General features: G+C 39.0%; 1 protein-coding gene across 2 annotated transcripts in view; it reads left to right on the top strand.

Moving 5' to 3' along the window:
* GOPC (golgi associated PDZ and coiled-coil motif containing) overlaps positions 1-11211 on the top strand; it is a 28770-nt gene extending 17559 nt beyond the window's left edge. For both annotated transcript variants that reach the window (XM_065632709.1, XM_065632708.1), the window contains 6 exons: positions 2862-3037; positions 3321-3486; positions 5060-5155; positions 5941-6105; positions 6786-6966; positions 7484-11211. In XM_065632709.1, the coding sequence (XP_065488781.1) occupies positions 2862-3037; positions 3321-3486; positions 5060-5155; positions 5941-6105; positions 6786-6966; positions 7484-7602 (903 nt within the window). In that variant the 3' untranslated portion in view covers positions 7603-11211. The remainder of the gene's footprint in view (positions 1-2861; positions 3038-3320; positions 3487-5059; positions 5156-5940; positions 6106-6785; positions 6967-7483) is intronic.
* The last annotated feature ends 9005 nt before the right edge of the window (positions 11212-20216 follow it).

Below are 20216 nucleotides of genomic sequence, written 5' to 3'. Positions count from 1 at the left end.
ATGAAACAGTTCTGTAACTTCCTCAATTTTTCAAGAGAATTTTGGAGACTTAGCACATCTCGTGACCATTGATCAAAAAAGATGTGTTCTTTCAGTACATCTTCAGATATTCTGTATTGCAAACCTTTGATTTTTCTTCATGGTGATTGATTTGAGACAGTCCGAAGTAGTGTTAAGATTGTCTTCTGGATGCAGTTTTCACCTCAGTCACAAAGTAATAGTCATAGTCGTGGAGAAAATAGGAAAAAAAAATTCTATGGGATTACATTGTTCCTCATGTTTTAGATATAACGTTTAAAATGCATGACTAAAAGTGATTCCACTTGGAGATAAAACATTTGACTTTCCATTTAATTTAAAAGATTAATCAAATTCGGAGAAAATAAATGGAAAATTTTAGTCTTGGTAAGAGTGTTTAAGCTGGCTGCTTTGTGTAAGTACAATAAAGTGTGCCATATGGCTTTTGCTAGCGTAAGCAAATATCTTGGGTCACTTGAGCAATTCACTGTTCTGGATGAGGTTGGAATTCTTCTCCCAAGGTGTACTTCATATACAACAAAGAGCTCATACATCTCTCAAACTTTCTTCTAGGACTGGTACATTCTAACAAATTATTGGCAAAGATACGAATTTTTAGTTTATGGCTTTTTATTCAGTAAATAAATAATAAAAATATCCAGCGAGGAAGAAAATGGAATGTTGGGTGTGAATAATGTACCTTTGTATGTCTGCCTTAAATTGTGGTCTTTGCCTTTTATATTTGTCAAGCAAAAGATGTTCTAAGAGTACATATGCAAACAGTGGGCCTATGCTATTTAGAGCACCTTGATGCAACATTGGCAATATGTATATAGCTAACATAAGCTCTAAGGTACAGGAACACTGTGCCTGTATACGGACTCATAGCTACTGTAAAACAAGTGTTATGTCTGAACTGTCGCCTTTCTGGCAGCCGAAGTGCATGGCAGAGGCAACACAGCGTGTTGACACTCTTGAATTTTCGTAATTGCCCTTTGGCTACTGGCAGATGTGAATTACAATAGCTCAAGACCATCCTAATAGAGAGAACTAGTATAATTTTAGAAATCCCTGTTCTTCAAATTAGATAGGTCAAAAGTCTTGGCTTAGGAGTGATCCTGCAGTTCAGAAAGAGGTTTGTTGAAGAGTCATCTCACAAGACGGTGCCCAACTCAAAGGCCAGAGACCAGAAGTGGCTTTGTGTGAAAGGTTTTCTAACACACGTGGGGAGTCAAACCTGCTCTGAAACTGCATCAATACGGGAATTACAGGAAGTTAAATGGCAGAGATCTCAAGCAATCTTTGTGCCATTCCTCCTGAGCAGTGTGCTAGGCAATTCTTGGCCAACATGTACATATATGTAATGTATGCTATTCATCTAATGTAATAAAATACTTAACAGATGAGGGAGATAGTAGAGTCCCTCAAATTCAGAGTTGTCTTTCTGGCAAATGGCTGTAAAAGCCTACATGTACCTATTGTGAAAATACCTCTCTTTGGAAGGACCTACCTTGCTCAATATCTCAAATGTGGTAATATCAGCCATATTCATTGTTTTATATCCAGGCTTGGAATAGTGAATAAGCATATTCACAATTTGATAACAGATTTGTCTTGCCAGTTCTGTAAAATTTTGTTTCTGTCCTATTGCTGCTTTAGTAGCACCTCCTGGTTTTATTTGTTCAATAATGTAATTGGTACAAGTACAAAGAACACTTCTAAGGTATGCTTCAAGAACATGTTATGGTGAACTTAGTTTTCATTGTTATTTCAGTTAACAGACATTCCAAAAAGACAATAGTAATACATCCTGTGCCTCTACTATTTTTCTGGTTTGTGGTGTTTTTCCCCCCACACTTTGTAAAAGGGATATGAAAGAGATATAAAATGTACAAGCAATCAAATGTGCTCGTCTTAAAGTAGATTTTGTAGAATAGCAGTCTGAGTTGAGTATACTAATTTCTTTGACTCCACTGCTCTGGGTATTAGAAAAGGTAATGACTATGCATTTTTTATACATTTGGGATGGACTGCTATGGAAGTAATTAGTATTTCCATAACATTTTCATGGCATGGGGGAGGGGAAAAAAAAGGAAGGTACATTCCTCAGAGTGGCGTTGTGGGGTTTTTTTTGTTTATTTGTTGGTTTATTTTTGTTTTTTTTAAAACAAAACTATTTTGCACTGACTTCTCTGAGTTTTGTCAGAATAAACATCTTAATGCATAGAATTGCTGGCTTCATTTTTGTAGTCTTTAGAGTCTGATTTTGAAATGTCCCTGGCTGGATATTTCTTGGTTGTTTACAAGAAAATAATTGTCTTTTTAAGGATATACAGACTTAAAGGATATTTCCTTGACATCTGGTCTTATTAAAAATGGTATTAAAATAGTTAAAGGATATTATTAAGTTGAAATATTTAGTGATTTTTCACTTCTAAAATAATCTCTCTTTCATTGTATGAATCTTCTGTTTGAACACAGGAAAAAGTAAGAACAATATTCAGGCTACGTAAGTTTTGCCACCTATGTGTGACAGGGAGAAGCACTATTGCCAGTTTCAGTCTTTGAACTTCAAACCACTATATGCATTTTGTGCTAAGGAGTTGTAAGCTGGATAAAAGTCATGTCAGGAGCACAAAGTTGAACTTAAGGCCTCCTCTCCCCAGAGGGAAGTATGCAAACCACTACCTGCAGTGCCAGAGTCCCTGCTTTCATTTTTTTCCTGCGTGCATGTTCTATAGACATGAAATTTACTTTCACATTATATGTGCAGAAACAGTAAGTGCTCTTTCATTATTAACTTTGATAAAAGCTTACAACTTTTCTTTTTTTTTTTTGTTAAGGAGAGAGAACTTGAAGCTAACAAGAAAGAAAAAGTGAAAGAAGCTCAGCTGGAAGCTGAGGTGAAGTTGCTGAGGAAGGAAAATGAAGCTCTTCGCCGACACATAGCTGTGCTTCAGGCTGAGGTTTATGGAGCAAGATTGGCAGCCAAGTATTTAGATAAGGAACTAGCTGGAAGGTATGTAAACTCAGTCTGTGTCCCTTAGCATGAAATGTTTTCTGTTGTTGTTTTCTTCCTTTGCATCCCCAGAGGCAGGTATAAAGAGAAGACTAAGTAGAAAAAGTCTCTAATTTGCAGTTAGTTGAACAAAAGGAAGAAACAAAAAATCCCCACAGTTATTGCACTTGCACTAGTTGCTGCATGACTGTGCTGTAGCCACATGAAGTGTAGGAGTTGTACAATGCCTTGATTTTTCAGTTGTCATATAGCATGTTAATTTACTGTCTTTGTTATTATGCAGGGTCCAGCAAATTCAGCTGCTAGGCCGAGATATGAAGGGACCTGCTCATGACAAGCTCTGGAATCAACTTGAAGCAGAAATACACCTTCACCGTCACAAAACGGTTATTAGAGCTTGTCGAGGTCGGAATGATCTAAAACGACCAATGCAAGCACCACCAGGCCATGTAAGTTGAAAAGATGATCCGTTCTTACATAATTTCCAGCATTTATGGAAAATAGAGTTATTTCTTCATTCTTGTAATTGCTTTCACTTCAATATTGAGTTCTTTCAAATGTCACTTCTAAATATAGAATTATTTTGTATGCTGAAGGACAGTTCCATGCTGAATAGCATGTCCCCATAAATGACCATGAAAGATGATACAATTCCTTTGACTTACCTAGGAAAGCTCAGTCCTTTTGAAAACTGAACCTCTGCTACGTGTGTGTATAAATACGAATTTAACAGCCTAATTCTGTTACCTAGGTTTCAAAATGTGGAGCCAACTTATTTACAAAAACCAAGAACAACATTTTGAGGATTTGATGGAACCAAAAGTAATTTTTAAAAATTTTTTAAAGGCCAGATAAATTGATACCAGTACCCAAAGGAGATCTACAAGAAAGCTGGAGGGGGACTTTTTACAAGGGCATGCAGTGATAGGACAAGGAGTAATGGCTTTAAACTCAGAGAGGGTAGATTTAGATGAGACATAAGAAGACTTTTTCTGCTTTTTTATCATGTGGGTGTTGAGGCTCTGGAACAGGCTGCCCAGAGAAGCTGTGGGTGCCCCATCCCTGGAAGTGTTCAAGGCCAGGTTGGATGGGGCTTTGAGCAACCTGGTCTTGTGTGTGTCCCTGCCCATGGCAGGGGTTGGAACTACGTGATCTTTAAGGTCCCTTCCAACACGAACCATTCTGTCATAGTATGATTCTATGACACTCTGTAAAAGATTTTTTTTTTTCTTCCAAAAGGTACTTCTAAAAATAGAACCTGTAAAAAGCATTTCACTGTGAGTAGTCTTTCTAGACTCACCCAGCTCTACACATGACCAGTTAATCACCCCAGTGTTCAGTGCCTAAAGCCAAACATTTTCAGGAAAGTGCTTTACTTTGATCTGTTCTCAATACCTTAGTTGGTCAGATAGATCTTACTGATTATGTTCCTCATTGCGTATAAACTTTTGGTGGACAAGTGTGTGTGATTTTAAGGGTATGCACAATGGCAACAGCAACTTAACAAAGGCAAAATAAATACCCTGATTTATTTAGTCTCTCTTTTAGTTTTGAGTTGAACGGCTTTTGGTATGGTTTGTTTTTATTATAATAAAAATAAACTTGAGCAAGCAGCCTCTTCCTTGGGACTGTATTACGTCATCTTCTATAACTTGACTAGTTTTAAGTTGCAGTCTATGTCATAAAACTTTTCAGCAGTGATCAGCATTTCTTCTGTAGTCCTTTTATGTTTTTAATACGTGGCTGATTTCCTTCTGCTGAAGTTAAGTTCTGTGTTGTACATCACTCAGCACTGAAATAATTGAAATAATTATTCTCGTCAGGAGTGCATAGTGAAGAATCTTTTCTGATTTCATACCCTGTCTATAAAGAGGAACTGTAAGTTTGTCCTGCCTGGAACTAGCCTGTTGCTGGATACTGTCTGTATATAATTAAAAAAAAAAAAAAAAAAAAAAACAGAAATGCATTATATTTTGGTTCACACATTTATATTTATGCTATGTTTGTTTTTTATCAAACTAGGATCCTGATGCCTTAAAGAAGAGTCAAGGTGTTGGTCCAATCAGAAAAGTTTTGCTAGTTAAAGAAGACCATGAAGGACTAGGAATTTCAATCACAGTAAATACTTGCCTTTATTTTCCATGACTCAGAAGAAGCAATTTAAATTTCTACTTCTGTAAAATATGTAGATCAGTGAATGTATTGTTAGAACATGAGAAAAACGCATATACAAATCCATAGCTATGGTCATAGAACTTGAAGACTCATTTTGATAGATTAGGAAATAGGTAACTGCTACTTCATGTAAAACTTCTGATGTCAACTTAGGTTTAGGGTGTAGACACTTCAGCAGATTAGCCAGTGGTGAATTTCAGGTGTGATAAGTCTGTTGAAGAGCAGGAACAATCTGAGAACTAACTTCCAAAGGTTAGCCATTGTGATTGTTACCTTTTTTTGTAAAGTTTCAGTATTGACATCACACACCTAAGTAAAGCTGTATTAACTTTGTACAAGTAATTTTGAAAATTCCAGTTATTATACTGTTATTCTAATTATGCATATTGTTTCTTGCAAGTCAATATGGTGCCTGATGTGCTTTTTTAATGAGGTTTTTATTTTGTCTCATCACCTTGTATACGATTTTATACTTCTTTTATTATTCAGAATTGTCTCCGGTGACTTTTTGAGTATATATTTAGAAATCGTCTGTTCTTTTGTTGGGAGGAGAATTAAGGGAAGCATCTCATCTCATGCTTAGTTCTTAAGCATTCTTTTTGTCTGAAGCATGCTTTCTAATTTTCTGTAATAAAAGTTGGAATAAGCACTTTACGAGCAACTACCAGAACGTTGATTTTATGGTAATGGACATCTCAGTTAATTAAAATCTAGTTTCTTTTTTGTAGGGTGGGAAGGAGCATGGTGTTCCGATACTGATCTCTGAAATCCATCCTGGTCAACCTGCTGATCGATGTGGAGGACTGCATGTTGGTGATGCTATTCTGGCAGTAAATGGAGTTAATCTAAGAGATGCAAAACATAAAGAAGCTGTAACTATTCTTTCCCAACAGGTCAGTTGTGACCTGTTACCCGGAGGCATATTTAGGTGTTTCCTGTATTCTGCCTGTTGAATTACCTTGAATTTTAATGTCTTCTGTGAAGCACGGTGTTATGCTAAGCTACAGTGATTCCTGAAGCTGTATCGCCTTACACTTAATCCTCTTATGTCTTGCAATTTAAGGAGAAAAATGCTGGGTCTGTACTGATTCATTTAAACCCATGTATTGGCTAGTGATTCTTCAGTAAGGCTGATGGAAATCAGCTTGTTATATTGCCCCACAGAAATAATTATTTAGTGACATGCATTTTATTCTTTTATGACTGGACAACTCCAGCCAGACAATGGTTCCCATATACTTTGTGCTCTAGAATCTTCCTGCCTTGCTTCCCGTTTTCAGACAGTTAGCAGGTGCACTTAATTTATCGAAAACTTACTCATTATAAGTCACTGTTTTAAATGCATTGGTACATAACGAAGAAATTCAAGTAACTTTGGTGAATCTTAGCTATAAAGCTGTACTTCTTTACTCAGTAAAAACTTAATTCAGATACATATCCGAAATATTAAACACAACTGTTAATGTGTTTACCACAGTAAAATGTATTTGTTTCAGTAACCTAGCTCATCTTTGTAATCCTATTACGTTGCTGTGCAGTAGTAAGTAAATTTGCAATTTTTGTTGCATTTTAGAGAGGTGAGATTGAATTTGAAGTAGTGTATGTTGCTCCAGAAGTTGATTCGGATGATGAAAATGTAGAATATGAGGATGAGAGTGGACACCGTTATCGTTTATATCTTGATGAATTGGAAGAAGGTGCAAATTCGAGTTCTAATAGGAAAGATGGAAATGTGGATGTCAAACCCTCACAAGGTAAATCTTCTAAAATGCATTAACATCAGTTTTAATTCCGGAGTCTCAAAATGCAAACAAATCTCTGGAAAATGCTGGTTTTATATTCATTGTAAAATTAACCTACTGTTAATTCAATTAACCACTAGTAGGCTGTCAGCTCTTCTGGTTGGTCTCTCACTTACTGGCCTGGTTTACTTAGATACAACTGAATTAATTGAATGTGGGGTTTTTTCATGATCACCTTTTCCCAAAGGTTGAAATTCCATTTTATTTTTTTATTTTTCTGACTCTGGTCTAGAAGTAGATAATTCCTGTTAATACTTTATGTTGTTGAAGTCTTCACATGACATTTTTTAGACGAGAGGTATAGAAACAGTTGCTGGTTTCCTGTCATACTGTGTTCTACAAAAAGCCTATTAACTCTTATTTTAGTAGTCATGTCGGCAAACTCTCCAGTTTCTGAAATAAGGCTCACTGATCTGTCCTTCCCAAAGTTGCTTCTCTTCCCTAAACAAAATTTCTTTTTAACTTGCAGTGTTTGATAAGAAACCAAGTATTGATGGACATGAAAATGGAGACCTGGGAAATTCAGTTGAAGCTCCTTTAGAAGACACTGCGCCCAAATTAGCCCGTTCTGCTGAGTCTTTATCCTAAAAAGAAACAAACAAAAAAATCAACTGGACAAATCCCATCTTTGGGAACAACTGATAATCAATATTGACTGCTCCAAGTTGCGTATACTAGTGTAGGTTGTAAAAGGATGATTAAATGTCAAAGGGAACTGTATTACCGTTGCCTGGAAAAAAGGCGGTTACCTCAGGGCTTCGTTGTGAGCAATTCTAAATGTGGAAAACTGTCTTTGCGTGACACACAGTAGTTATCTAACACATGGCATGTGAAATGAATTTTCTTTTAATAATAAGCACCAAAGCATGGGATTTCTAAAAAGGGTAACCTCAATACATTCAACTTTTAGTCTCATTGATGTCCCCAGGGAAGCAGAAGATGATGTGGTCAGCTTCATTTTGACCCTTTGATGTTTTAAAGGGGCAACTGATGTTCAGTTTGGTGTGAAACAAACTTTAGCTCTGGAAGGACAGAGGCGGAATTGTACCATTGCATCCATAAGTTTCATGCTTGGGATTTTCGAACAGCAACTTTTAAAAGAACACATTTTTGTTCTCAGAATAGGAAAAAACAGAGCTTTTATTTGAGCAAAGACCATCAAAACCCAAATGGGACAGTGGAGTAATTGCTAATCGTGATCCTTCAGCCCATGATAATTTTATGAATGAGATTTTTGGTATTGTTTTAATGACTTCACTGCCAATTGTTCCATTTGAAACTCGCTCCACAAAGTATTATGGGGGTTTAAAAGCAAAATTAGTTTTAGAAAACACTCACAATTATGTGGGCCCTTAGGTTTTTTGTTTTTTGATGTGTTGGTTTTTTTCTGAGCATCATCAATTTAGCGTTCCATCTTGAGTGGTTCTGGTTACTGCTAATAGAGTGGTTTGAGTTGGTCATCATTAGCTTGACCTTATAAAATGCTGAGTGCTTTTGATGGGTACTGAAAATATTCATTTCACATTAAAATAATCTTTAAAAAAGTGAAAGTTGAGTGCACAGTACTTGGCAGGAGGTGCGCAGAATCATACGGTGTCAGGCCCTATCTGTGTTATGTTACGGCAGTTGTATTAACCTATTAACAGTCTTACTGTTGAAAGAAAACATTACTCCCTTTGTAACAGCAGTGTATCTTAAACTAGCTTTTAATTGGTGTACATCTAAAGGCCCACAGCGTGTCTGCAAATGGGAATGTTGAGGATGGTTTCTTGGCCAGTTCCTCTACTCCGTTTGTAGATCTTTTGGTGAAGTGCAGCACTCTCCATGTGCAAACTCTACACTGTAATCACATTTATTATTTCAGCATGCAATGCCGGCTTCCCTGTTGACTGCTCTGCAGGCTGTTAAACTGTGATGTGAAAAGATTATACATTGAGAGAGGAACTAATGTGAAAAGCCATCTTTGCAAGTGTTACTGTGTGGGATGTACATACAGAAGAAAAAACCTCAAAGGCCTTTAGAGTAACATCAACCAATCTTACGTTCTAAATTATGAGGTAGAACACAGTTACTTGTCTCTCTTAGGAGCACTATATATATATGTTTATAGAAAAAGCCTAAAAATGTATATACTTTATTCAAAGATTTTGCTATTTATAAATCCCTTAACTTTGCTATTTACATGATTGTTTTGTGTGCGTGCGTGCATGAGTTCCACTTAGTGGAATAACATTATTTGGTTCATTTTTTTATAATGGTCCTTGTCATACAGCATACTGTTGAAGGGTTTTAAAGTAGTCAAAGCTGTACAGTTTTCACCAAACAGAAACTAGTACTTAAAAATAAAACTGTGTGAAGAAGAAACAGGTCCCCAGGCATGTTTCTTTTTCTGAAGCTTCAGAAACTTGAGGACATGCTGGCTGCATGTTAGCAGACAAATCCACTGCCATAACTTTGCATCTAGATTTGTGTTTTTCCCGCAGTGACCCAAGCAGAACGCACTCTGAAACTGTGGCCTGGGCGCTCAGCGTCCTCTCTGTCAGAGAGGGCACTTCAAAGTCAAGTAGTGATCTTCTTGTCTTGGAAAATCATTGCTGTGTGAAATCTTGCTGCAGTTGTACAAAATGAGGCTCGTCTAACTACACTAGGAACTTTTTAAAAAGGCATTAAATTTGCCTGTACAGTTTCCCTTTATTTGAGGGAAAGGTGAAATTTTTAATTTATTTGTTCTTCCTTACTTCTTGGCATACCTTATTTTCCACTTCATGCTTTTGATCAATTTTAGCCTGAAGTGGGAGAGTGTTTCTAGAGTTACTTTCCTAACATTTCTTGTTTGCCAGTTTCTTATGATGCTGTGCTCTTTTCTTCATCTTCTGGAAGTTGCTGGACACTTTCTGTGCTCTTACCTTGTCTATTTTTAACCTATATATGAGATCAACAGAAAGAACAATCGCTGAGGAAAATGGCTAGGAGTAGACAAATTAGGTAGCAGTAAATTATCACCAGATTTCCTCACTGCAGTTTTTATAATCTTTGGTGAGAAAGCCCTGAACGGGAGGATTTTGCTCAGACACTACAGGCCGTCTCCATGTACTCCATGCTTTGTACCAGGTGATGTAACATACTGGTTTACTGTAGTCATACTGAGATGCTTAGAGAATACTATTTAAGCTGAGAAAAGTTTTGCAAGTTGGGATTTCCAGATTCAGTAGACAAATGTGTGTTCTCCCTTTTGTCAGTAACTGGAAGACTCAGTCCTGCTGATTCCCAGAGGTTGAACGAATTAGACTTGGAAGAATTTCTGAGGAAAGTCAGTATTCAGACTTCATTTTTATTTTTTAAAGTGTAAAACGGTTTACTTGTGTGTATATATATTTTTACTCAAAAAATAAAACAATATTCTAAAGAGAATTTTGCAGGTTTTTTTAGTAGATAATTCCTTGCCTATTAAAAAAATCTTCAGTGAGACAATTTTATTTTAAGCTAAAGGTGGACAGTGTTTGTTGGCGTCTGGGACCAATGTTAATTAAGAGCATGTAGGTTAAGAAAAGTGCTTTATGGCAATAAATTTGATCAAAGTCTGTATGTAGTATTTCCTTTGTAGAAGTGTATTCTTGGCAGTGAAGAGGGTTTGTGTCTGTCTCAATATATGTTAATCCACAGTTGTATCAAACAAAATTATCTGTCCAAACATCATTACATCATAGATTAATCTCATTTCTGTAGCAGATGGAACATTTTGGAACAAATGTATACATCTAGTTAAGCTGAATGTAATATATTTTTATTAGCCTGTAAATAAATATACTCTTCTGCATTGCAGTGATTTCTTCACCTAATTCAGACTGTTATTTAATTTCCTTCTGTTTTTTTTTGTATAAAATACGAACATCTAACCCTGTGTGCGATCTTTTCCTGTTAAGCATGTAGTCCACACCTGGTCAAAAAGCTCACATGAGTAAAACCAAAACTACGTAACATGAGATTTGACACTAATCCAGTCTTGGCCAGCAATGGTTAATAGCCAAGTACATTTTAAAAAATATATATTTATAGGACGTCTCAAATTTCATCATCTGAGATGCACATTCCGCTCAATGTTTTTCAATAAAAGAAAAAAAAAGGAAATATTTCCAGTGTCTGGTTGTATAATAACACCATAAATATTCTGAAGCCTTGGGCTAAGAAGAGCTATAAAGACCCAAATCTGTCAAAGGATTAAGTCATTTGGGTGAAATTATGGAAACTACGATTTACCCTTTTTCCTTTTTTTTTTTTTTTTTTTCCTATGCATTGGGAATAATAAGTATGTTTTTATTGTTCCACTGAAGTTACAGAACGCTTATCTTCAAGCTACATTTTTAGTCCTGATATTAAAATCTCTTGGTTCAGATTAAGTGTCTGGATTGTGTTTTAAATTATATTAAAAAATCTCTTGCCTATGCTTGAGTGGTTGTCTTGCCTGAAAGCACCAAGTTCATCTGGATGAACAGAGAGCTCAAATGAAAGGTAATGATGTGGTAGCTGTGGTAGTAGTATAATTATGGTTGTGCTTCAGGATTTATTGAGGATGTGTAAGTAGAGAGTAGAAGACTGTGAGGGTAGGAACTCTCTCAAGAGGGAAGGCTGAGTCATGTTGGGTGAAAAGATGGATAACATACAATTAGTGAGGGCTAGAACTGCGAGTGTTTATTTTTTAGCTCTATGAAATCTTTAGGAGGGTTTAGATATGGGTGGCTTCAACAGATGGAAGAGGGAAAGGAGAGAAAACTTACACTTACTTGAGCTGTCATAAAACAAGCAGAGGATTGGAGGCAGCCCTGAATGAAGATGGATGGAAAGAGGAGGAAAAAAAAATTCTTTATGTCAGCTGAAGTCAAGGAAGATCACTCAAAACCTCTTGGTGTCCCAGTGCCCAACTGAAGGACCTCAGAGGCTGCTCCCAGTGACCACAGGTTGCTGAATAGCTCCCTGCATTTTTTTTTTCCAGAGATTCACACATGACAGAACAGAAGAGGAACATGTCCTGACATGCCTGTTTTTGCTGGTTAAAACATCAGCTCAATAGCCTGAACAGAAAATTACCTAAAATATTTCAAGCTTGCCTTTTGTCCAGAGACTGTTGTTTCTGATACAACTTGATTTCTGATTCTTGCAAAACTGTAGAAGTTTCACAGTTGGAGGGGAATCCAGGAGTTTAGAAGTGGCAAATGTGCTGGGTTCGAAAGAAAAATACCTTTTTTTTTTTTTTTTTTTTTAACAGGGCAGTTGTTGCTCCATGTGTTTAAGAGTAGCCTTGCCACGGACGTACTTTGGTATCTGCTCCTGCCGCCCACAGCAGACACAAACAGGGCTTCTGGGCCAAATGGCTGAATAAGACCCAACGATATTTTTTGAGGGCTTTCCCTTTTTAAGGGAAAACTTCAGTCACTTGGGTAAATTTTCCACATGCTTTACAAGTGTTTAATTCAATTGGATGTCAAAGTTATTCAGTGTCTCTTTGTCAGCCTTCTGCCTAGTGTGTGGAGACTTGTTTCTCCCAGCTATACCGAGGGGAAGCGGTGGAGCTGCCAGGGTTTTGAAGGCTCTGCAGGAGGATGCCCTTCCAGTCCCCCATGAGAGGTATGTCAGAAATGCATTAATCAGTAAAAAATAATCCAGGAAAACTGTTTAAAATGGTGCTGTTTTTTCTTTGTAACTTTCTACTGGACATAATGATCACGTTTCCCTCATTAAGTTTTCAGCACTCTGTGTTTCTTCAAATTTCCTTTCTGAAATGCAAAAGCGCTGCTCTTCTCAACTGCAGCCAGAGCCGTCTCCCCAGCTCCCCCTCCATCAGATGCTGGCTCTGCTGCCTGGTTCTCAAGGGCTGGGTCTCAAACAGGAGGTTTGGAAAACGTAAAAACAAACGAAGCGAAAGTACAGGCATTCAGAGATGTGTTTTGGTTGCCCATAGTGCTGGCAGTCAGGGGTGCTTGGGAGACATCTGGTAACTTTTCTATTAAGTTGCAAGCCTTCAAATTGTTAATGAATATATTTGTAAATCTCCGTAAGTCCTGTTGATGAAATCTTAATTTTTCTATTAAGTGTCTAAGTATCTGCACAAATATTACATCTGTAAAATGGAATAAACCAGATTAACATGGAAATGTTTTTTTCTGATGATCATTTTATTTGCTATTGTCCAAGTGTTTCTGTTTATCAATTTCTTTAGGGCAATGGAAGCATTAGTAGTCACGCTGCTGAACTAGAGTAATTATGTATTTGGTCCACTGGGCTCACACTGCTGGAAACATCCTTGCCCTGAACGCTTTTCCTTCTGCCCAGAAGAGGGATGGATGTCACAGTTTACCCCCTGTTGGAACAACCTGCGGTGAGTTTGCTGCTCTTGACCCTTCCTCGGCTAAAGGCAGGGGAAGAAAGGTGCTGTGGGTTGCCCATGCTGATCCTTGTATAGGATCAGAGCTTTTGGGTTAAGTGCACAAAGGCACCAATTCCTCTTGGTTTAATTTGTAATTTATGTGGTTGTTTATCCTTCTGTGGGAAAGGATTCCCGATAGGCGCTACGACTTAAACCCTTCAGTAGGTACACACCTCAAGCTGATGAGCTTTGGCAGCTTCGGGCTTGGAACAGAGGAATGGACTTTTTATATGTGATAAACGGGGATTTCGTGTGGCTGTCAAGTGAGCGTTGCTGCACAGTTTCCTGTTTATTTGATCTTTTTTGTCCAGTGTGACAGTTCAGGTATTCTGCGAAGTTATGACAGATGTGGGATGGCATAAGAGAATTCGGGGCACTAGCAGAAATTTTTCAGGTCTGAGATCTGTTTTGCTCTTAACTTGACTATTCTAAATCCAGGTCACTTATTAATAACTTTGAAACTGATTTTATGTTACAATGAAGGTCATAGGCACTTTTACTATATTAGCAAGACCGCTGTGTATTAGAGTAAGTTAACGTGGTTGTCCTGAGTGATTTGCTTAAATAGGCAAGTGCATTTTGAGCTGTCTTAGTTTAATGCTATTTTCAAAATGAAAACTTTTCTATTACTTAGTAATGGTAATTTGTGATCAGAATCCTAAGCTTTTTAGTGCTAAGTATTTGCACTTGTATTTAGTGTCAGAAGGGGGCAGCAGCTTCCTTCAAATCTTCGACATTGCCCAGACTTGGAGAAATGGAACCTACTGTTTGGTGGTTGTTTTGTTTGTTTGTATGTTTAGATTTTTTGGGGTGTGTGTGGGTTTTGTGTGTGTGAAATTTTTTGGTGTATGTTGTGGGGATTTTTGTGTGTATTTTTTTAGGTTGGTTTGTTTGTTTTGTATTTGTTGGTTTGCCTTATTTTTTTAATTTAAAAAACATAAAAAACTTCATTCATTAGAACTATTTCTAGTAAGATGTACTCTTAAGAAAACAAATATCCAGTCTAGTTCACATCCTGTAGCAAGTACTTTGCAGATGACACATCTTACGGTAAAAATTGTCCTCAGTGTCTGTCTAGCATGTTTACGAGCACACATGAACACATGCACAGACAATTATAATTTCATGGATTCATGACTTGTTAAAGACTGATTAAATATCCCCACCAATTACTTAAAAAGAAGTGCTCTGCTCTTTTATAAGATCACACCCAAGCATGAAATTTTTTATCTTGTGGGCAGATTACATCTTTCCAAGGAAGGAACCAAATGCACCGATAAAACATGAAATGAGATATTGGGTAGGTTTGTAAACTCTCCTGCCTGCACTTTGCCAGTGCCCTTCAATCATGATATGCAACCAGCCTTGTCACATTCCTGGGATCTCTGCTGGAACAGAGGTTACCCGTAGTCATGTCAGACTGTGGTGGTGGGAAGTGGAAAAAGGGAGGTGATGCTTACATTTAGCTCGAGTTCAGTTTCAGACAGAAGCTTCTCGGTCAGAGGAAAGTCAGCTTTGCTCTACTGTTGTTGGTTTCCAATGACCACCAAGTGGTAGCATAGTCTACAGACCTTGTTTGCTGTCCTTAACCAGGTGATCAGTGAACTTGTCAGCCAAATGTTCTGTGGCATAAAATATTTATGTCCTCGATGCTGCTCCTTACACAGTGCACCTGTTGAACTGTAAATGGGGCGTGGAGTGTGACTTCATCTCTCAAAAAGTACCTATATAAATGAAGTCTATACGCTAAAGGGGTAACTTTCATCAATGCCATCTACCAGGCATTTGTAAGATAGTAGAAAAGTTTTTGTGGCATTGTTACCAAAAGCATGGCCCACTTTGAATTATGGAGTGTCAAAAAAGACTAGTGCTGCATTTTGTGATGAGATGTTGAAAACACTTGGATATCTGTGGAAGAGAAGTTGCATGAGCTGTCCACAACCTGTCCACATATGACTCTGCATTTCCGTATAACAGGCATGCTTTATCCAGGTCACCTTATTCAAATTTTGTAAAACTGTCTGTCAGAACAGATGGTGTCACTTAAGGATAAAAAGCTTAGCCATAGATGTGAAGAAAAGCTGCCTCTTCAAGTGAGGTCTGCTACTGTGTTGTATTCTTTATCACCCCTGTCTTCTCTCCCTGTGTGACAGAGGATGTTTTGCAGGTTTGCGATCGGTGTTTTCAGAGGCCTTTACATTTTGGAGTGGGCTTGATTTGTTGCTGCAGCGCTGGACAAGTGGCAGCATATCTGCGTATCTCAATTTGCCCATCCGTGCAATGGTTGCCTGGGCCACAGAAATCTAGATGTGTAAAATATACCTGTAAAGACTGAAGTTTGTAATACATACTCAAGGCATTAAATCATTCAGACCAGCGGCTGGGTAGTGGCTAAGGTAACTTGCTGTCTTCCTGCAGTCTTTTCTCCCTTACTTCGATGGCAAGCATTGCCATCTTCTCTGCTATCTGCCACTTCTCATGGAGAACTTATAATAAGCTCAGGTCAGGCTTCAGCCTGTTTGTTTCTATATTGTTTGTATTAAATTGTTCTTGGTGTTTATTTTAAGCCTAGAAATTTTGGATTACTTTTTTGCCTGCCTTCTAGTAAGCAGCATATGTGTGTTTTTAAAGTTTGTTGTGGTCTGTTGTCATCTGGTCTGGCTGAGAGAATGTCACATGTTTTTAATAATTTGTTATGTTGTAAGTTTTCTCTCTCCTTTTAGTAGCTCAGACTCATAGGAGGAAATGCTGGGTATCCAGGGATACTGTTCCTCTTCAGGTGAGCAGATAACACAGATCATGAAGGGATCTTTTCCAGTAAGGTCTGCTAAAAATTTTGTGTCTAGTCAAAATTACAGATTTCTGAGGTCAGTTCAGGGTTGTTAATCTGGACACAGAAGCCTTAGTAACAGTACTGTGTCATATATGTTGGCTTATGTTTTTTGCTATGCTGAAAAATGATGTGCTTTAACTTATCCAGCTGTCTCCTTCCTGCATTTCTCTTTTTAGTACCTGTGACTGTACAAAAATAAATGGGATGATAATGTCTTGGATGTCACATGGCAGCTTGGTTGCTGTGATGCGAGTGTGTGAATAAATAATGAATTAGCTCAGCCAAGGACAAGAAGCTACTGAGTAACCTCTGCATACTGTAGATGGCAAATGTTTTTCAGGATTTGCAGACGCATAATGTGAGGCCAAGCCTAAACAAATAGGGTAAAGTTTGAATTTAAAAGTCTCCAAATTTTCATGTCCAGACTACACAATGAGATAGCACAGAAAGTCAGATGTGAGGCGTCCTCCTTATCATGGGTAACATGCGTGTTGCCTGACTAAGGATGTCTTCCCTCTTTATCTAGTTTAGAAACACTTTATCTGACTCCTTCTTGTGTGTCCTTTATGGATGGTAAGGCTGTACCAGTGGGGCTTCAAAAAAAGAAGCCCTCAGGAGAGGTTTCTATTTTAAGTTTGGAAGTGATTGTGCAGAAATGGCACCTTCGTTTTAAATAAGCGTGTTCCTTGAAACTTACTCAGTCTTCAATAACTCACAGGCATTGCTGCTGCTTCTTCACAACATTGTTAGTCTTGTTAGCCTCACACAGCAGTGGGATGGTAATTTTCAGTATATAGGTATCAACAACACTGATGATTTTCAAATGAAACAATAAATTCTGCTTTCATTTAGCCCATGCTGAACTATCACAGAGGTTGAAGGTCAGTACAAGCTTACATCATAGCTGACATTGGAAAGAAAAGGGCAGTATGGAATTTTTTTAATGGAAAATAATAAGGAAAAGAGGAATGAAGCAACATAACCTTGTCATTCCTAGTGTCTGACTGATTACAGACTAAGGGAGACTAGGAGAAGACCCTGGGAAGACCCTTTCAGTACTTAGAAGGGGCCTGTAAGAAAGATGGGGACAGACGTTTTAGCAGGGCCTGTTGTGATAGTACAAGGGGTAATGGTTTTAAATGAAAAGGGGGAGACATGAGGGAGAAATTTTTTCTGATGAGGGTGGTGAAACACCGGCACAGGTTGCCCAGAGAGGTGGTGGATGCCTCATCCCTGGAGACATCCCAGGCCAGGCCGGACGGGGCTCTGAGCAACCTGAGCTGGGAGAAGATGTCCCTGCTCATTGCAGGGGGTTGGACTAGATGGCCTTTGAAGTTCCCTTCCAACCCAAACTATTATATGATTTTATGACTAAGACAAACACTTGTTGAGCAAAGCTAACTTGGTTTTGGAGAGAGTGCGAACAGAAGAATACTGATGGATTTCTATGAGGTTACTTTCTTAGAGATCACAAAACTCCTGCTCTTTTTTTTTTTTTTCTCTTTTCGTTACTTGCCCTCTTGAACTGAATTAGAATGCTGTGGAGAAAAATTACCTGCTTATATTGCCTTTGGCAAAAGCCACACAAATAGTTGCACTTCATTTAGTTTTTATTAACTGCCTCAGTGGTGAATTTATATGCACTCTTTTGAAGGTGTTGCTGGAATGCAACACAACTGTTTTAAGGTCGAAGGATGCTAGTGTGACTTAGTGTAAACAGTGTAATTTGTTACGGCAACAGGGCTTCCTTGCTGTGGTTTTCAGATCCCTCAGAATGAGTGAGTGAGCCCTCATCTCAGATGATAGCAGAAATTGCTACCTGTATTATATGGTTACAAAATTGGGGTTTACTGGGGATGTCACAACAGAGCTGACATGTGGGTTTCCCTTAACACTCCTCCCATTCAGCAGTGGGTGTACGTTTGCTCTGTGTCGCAGGTGCAACTTAGACCACCCGGGCACTGAAATGCCTCTGGTACCTTCTGCACTTTTCTGCACGGCCACACGACCGTTTTCCTCCAGTGCAATGGACATGAGTCTTGGAGCAGCTCAGCTTCTGCTAATGCGTCCAGAGAGCCTGGCAGTGATGGAGCCGTGCTGGGGAGGGTGCCGCAATCCTTGCCATATGGCTGCATGGGATGGGAGTCTCTGGCACCATGGAAAAACAAATCGTATGTGTTTTAATGATAGTGATCCACCATTAAGCACAGCTGGGTGTCTGCTCCTGTAATGGGACCTGCAGCCTGATGTTCCCGTCCTGTGTAGGGAATATTTCACGCCTCAGATGGGGCTCCACTAAATTCTGCCCACAGAGTGGAGAACTGCCAAATGGCAGTCGGTGGGGAAAAACCTAAAGAAAAAGTCTGCGTTAAAAGCTCAGTCTTCCTGGAGTTTAGCCACGCCAGTAATGCAGACAAGCCATGCGATTCACAACCTGCTTCTGATGGCTGGAATCCAACCTCATGGGGCTCTTTTTAAAGAATGAAGCAGGGATCCCTCGTTTTAAACCACGCAGGTGCTAGAGGCGTTGCTGCGACCGCTGCCATGTTAGCTCAGTGGTTACAACCCTCGTCAGACACAGGGGATGCTGCTTGGCCTCGGTGCTAATTCTGCCTTCCCCTATCTGTGCAGAGGCTGCTGTAGCCAGGGGGCTGCTGGGCCGGTTGAACTCATCCTTGGTGGTGTCTGGAGAGGGAGGTGAGGCCAAGTGCCCGATCCAGAGAAAGGCTATAAAAGAGAGCAGATGGTGCTATGAGTGAGGGAGTAGGACATCCGTGGAGCTGGGGAAATCCTAGTTCCAGTCTGCAAATCAAGGGCTAATTTTAATCTATTGCCCGTTGGATGTAAATATTCTGGGAGGTACTAAGGTAGGGTTTACTATCTGATGTTAAAAGTCTAGAAACAAAAAGAAATAGGGAAATGCTATTTAGAATTACACTTAAGAGGAAAAAAAAAGCTTTTGGGTTGAGTGTTAGAAGGCACTTGACAGAAGAAATAAGAATTCACAATCTATTTCCAAGTCTAAAGAGGTGAGAGCAAAGAATATTTGTATTTTTGCTGTGGTGTTTTGTTGTTGTTTTCTGTGGGGTTGAGGGGGGAGGAGTTGTTGGTTTTGTGGTGTGCTTTTTTTAATATAAGGCACTATCTGGAACAGATGCTAAGCTGTCATTTCTGGTTTTCAGTTGTAGGTAGTGTGTGTCACCTTTTACACCTTCTTACCTCAAGAGCCTTCTGCAGTTCCCTCGGTCAGAGACACGAGCAGTTGCAGTGCGTGACCCTGCCCCTGGCAAAGCCAGAGGTTTTCCGTCAGCTGCAGCTGGGACGGGCAGGCCCTTAGCACCATGATGGGTTAATATTTAACCGTCTTGTGAACCCTGACTTGGTTTTACCGCTCCAGCCTACTGGGAGTGCCTGCTCAGGGAAAGAATTCGATATGGAAATGCTATTGAAAGTCCCCATTGACCAGCCTCTGCTCTCACACAATCTCTAGAGATCTTGGAGAGAGACTCGGAGCTAATGAAGCCCTTCCAAGTGTGTAAATGTTTCGGAATGGGGTATACGCTAATCTTCACTGTGGAAGGAAGATTTTTAAATGTGTTATTACACCTGGTTTCGACGGTGAGAACAGGCTGATGCAGGTGAGTTGGAGTTTGATATACCAGTATGTGAGAAGCAATTCAGAGGAGGAACGTGAGGATGAGCCGCTACCACTGTGAAGAATCAGGCAGCCCCCTTTCCTACCTACACCAAGATTTAGCATCTCCACCGCCAGCAGGACTGACTACACAGGTAGGAAGTTCCCTTGCGTATCTGCTGCTACGGTCACTAAAAACTTAAGTGTTTCCCAAGCTGAGGTGGAGAAGCCCAAGGCTTCTTATCTTAGCCGCCCTCAGTGGTCACTCAGATGTGAACCACGAACACCACAGCAGTGACCAGGAACTGTGAGTG

The sequence above is a fragment of the Caloenas nicobarica genome, chromosome 3 (genome assembly GCF_036013445.1).
Source record: "Caloenas nicobarica isolate bCalNic1 chromosome 3, bCalNic1.hap1, whole genome shotgun sequence".
Taxonomy (NCBI): Eukaryota; Metazoa; Chordata; class Aves; order Columbiformes; family Columbidae; genus Caloenas; species Caloenas nicobarica.
The sequence above is the reverse complement of the archived record's forward strand: the minus strand, read 5'-3'. Positions and strand labels throughout refer to the sequence as shown.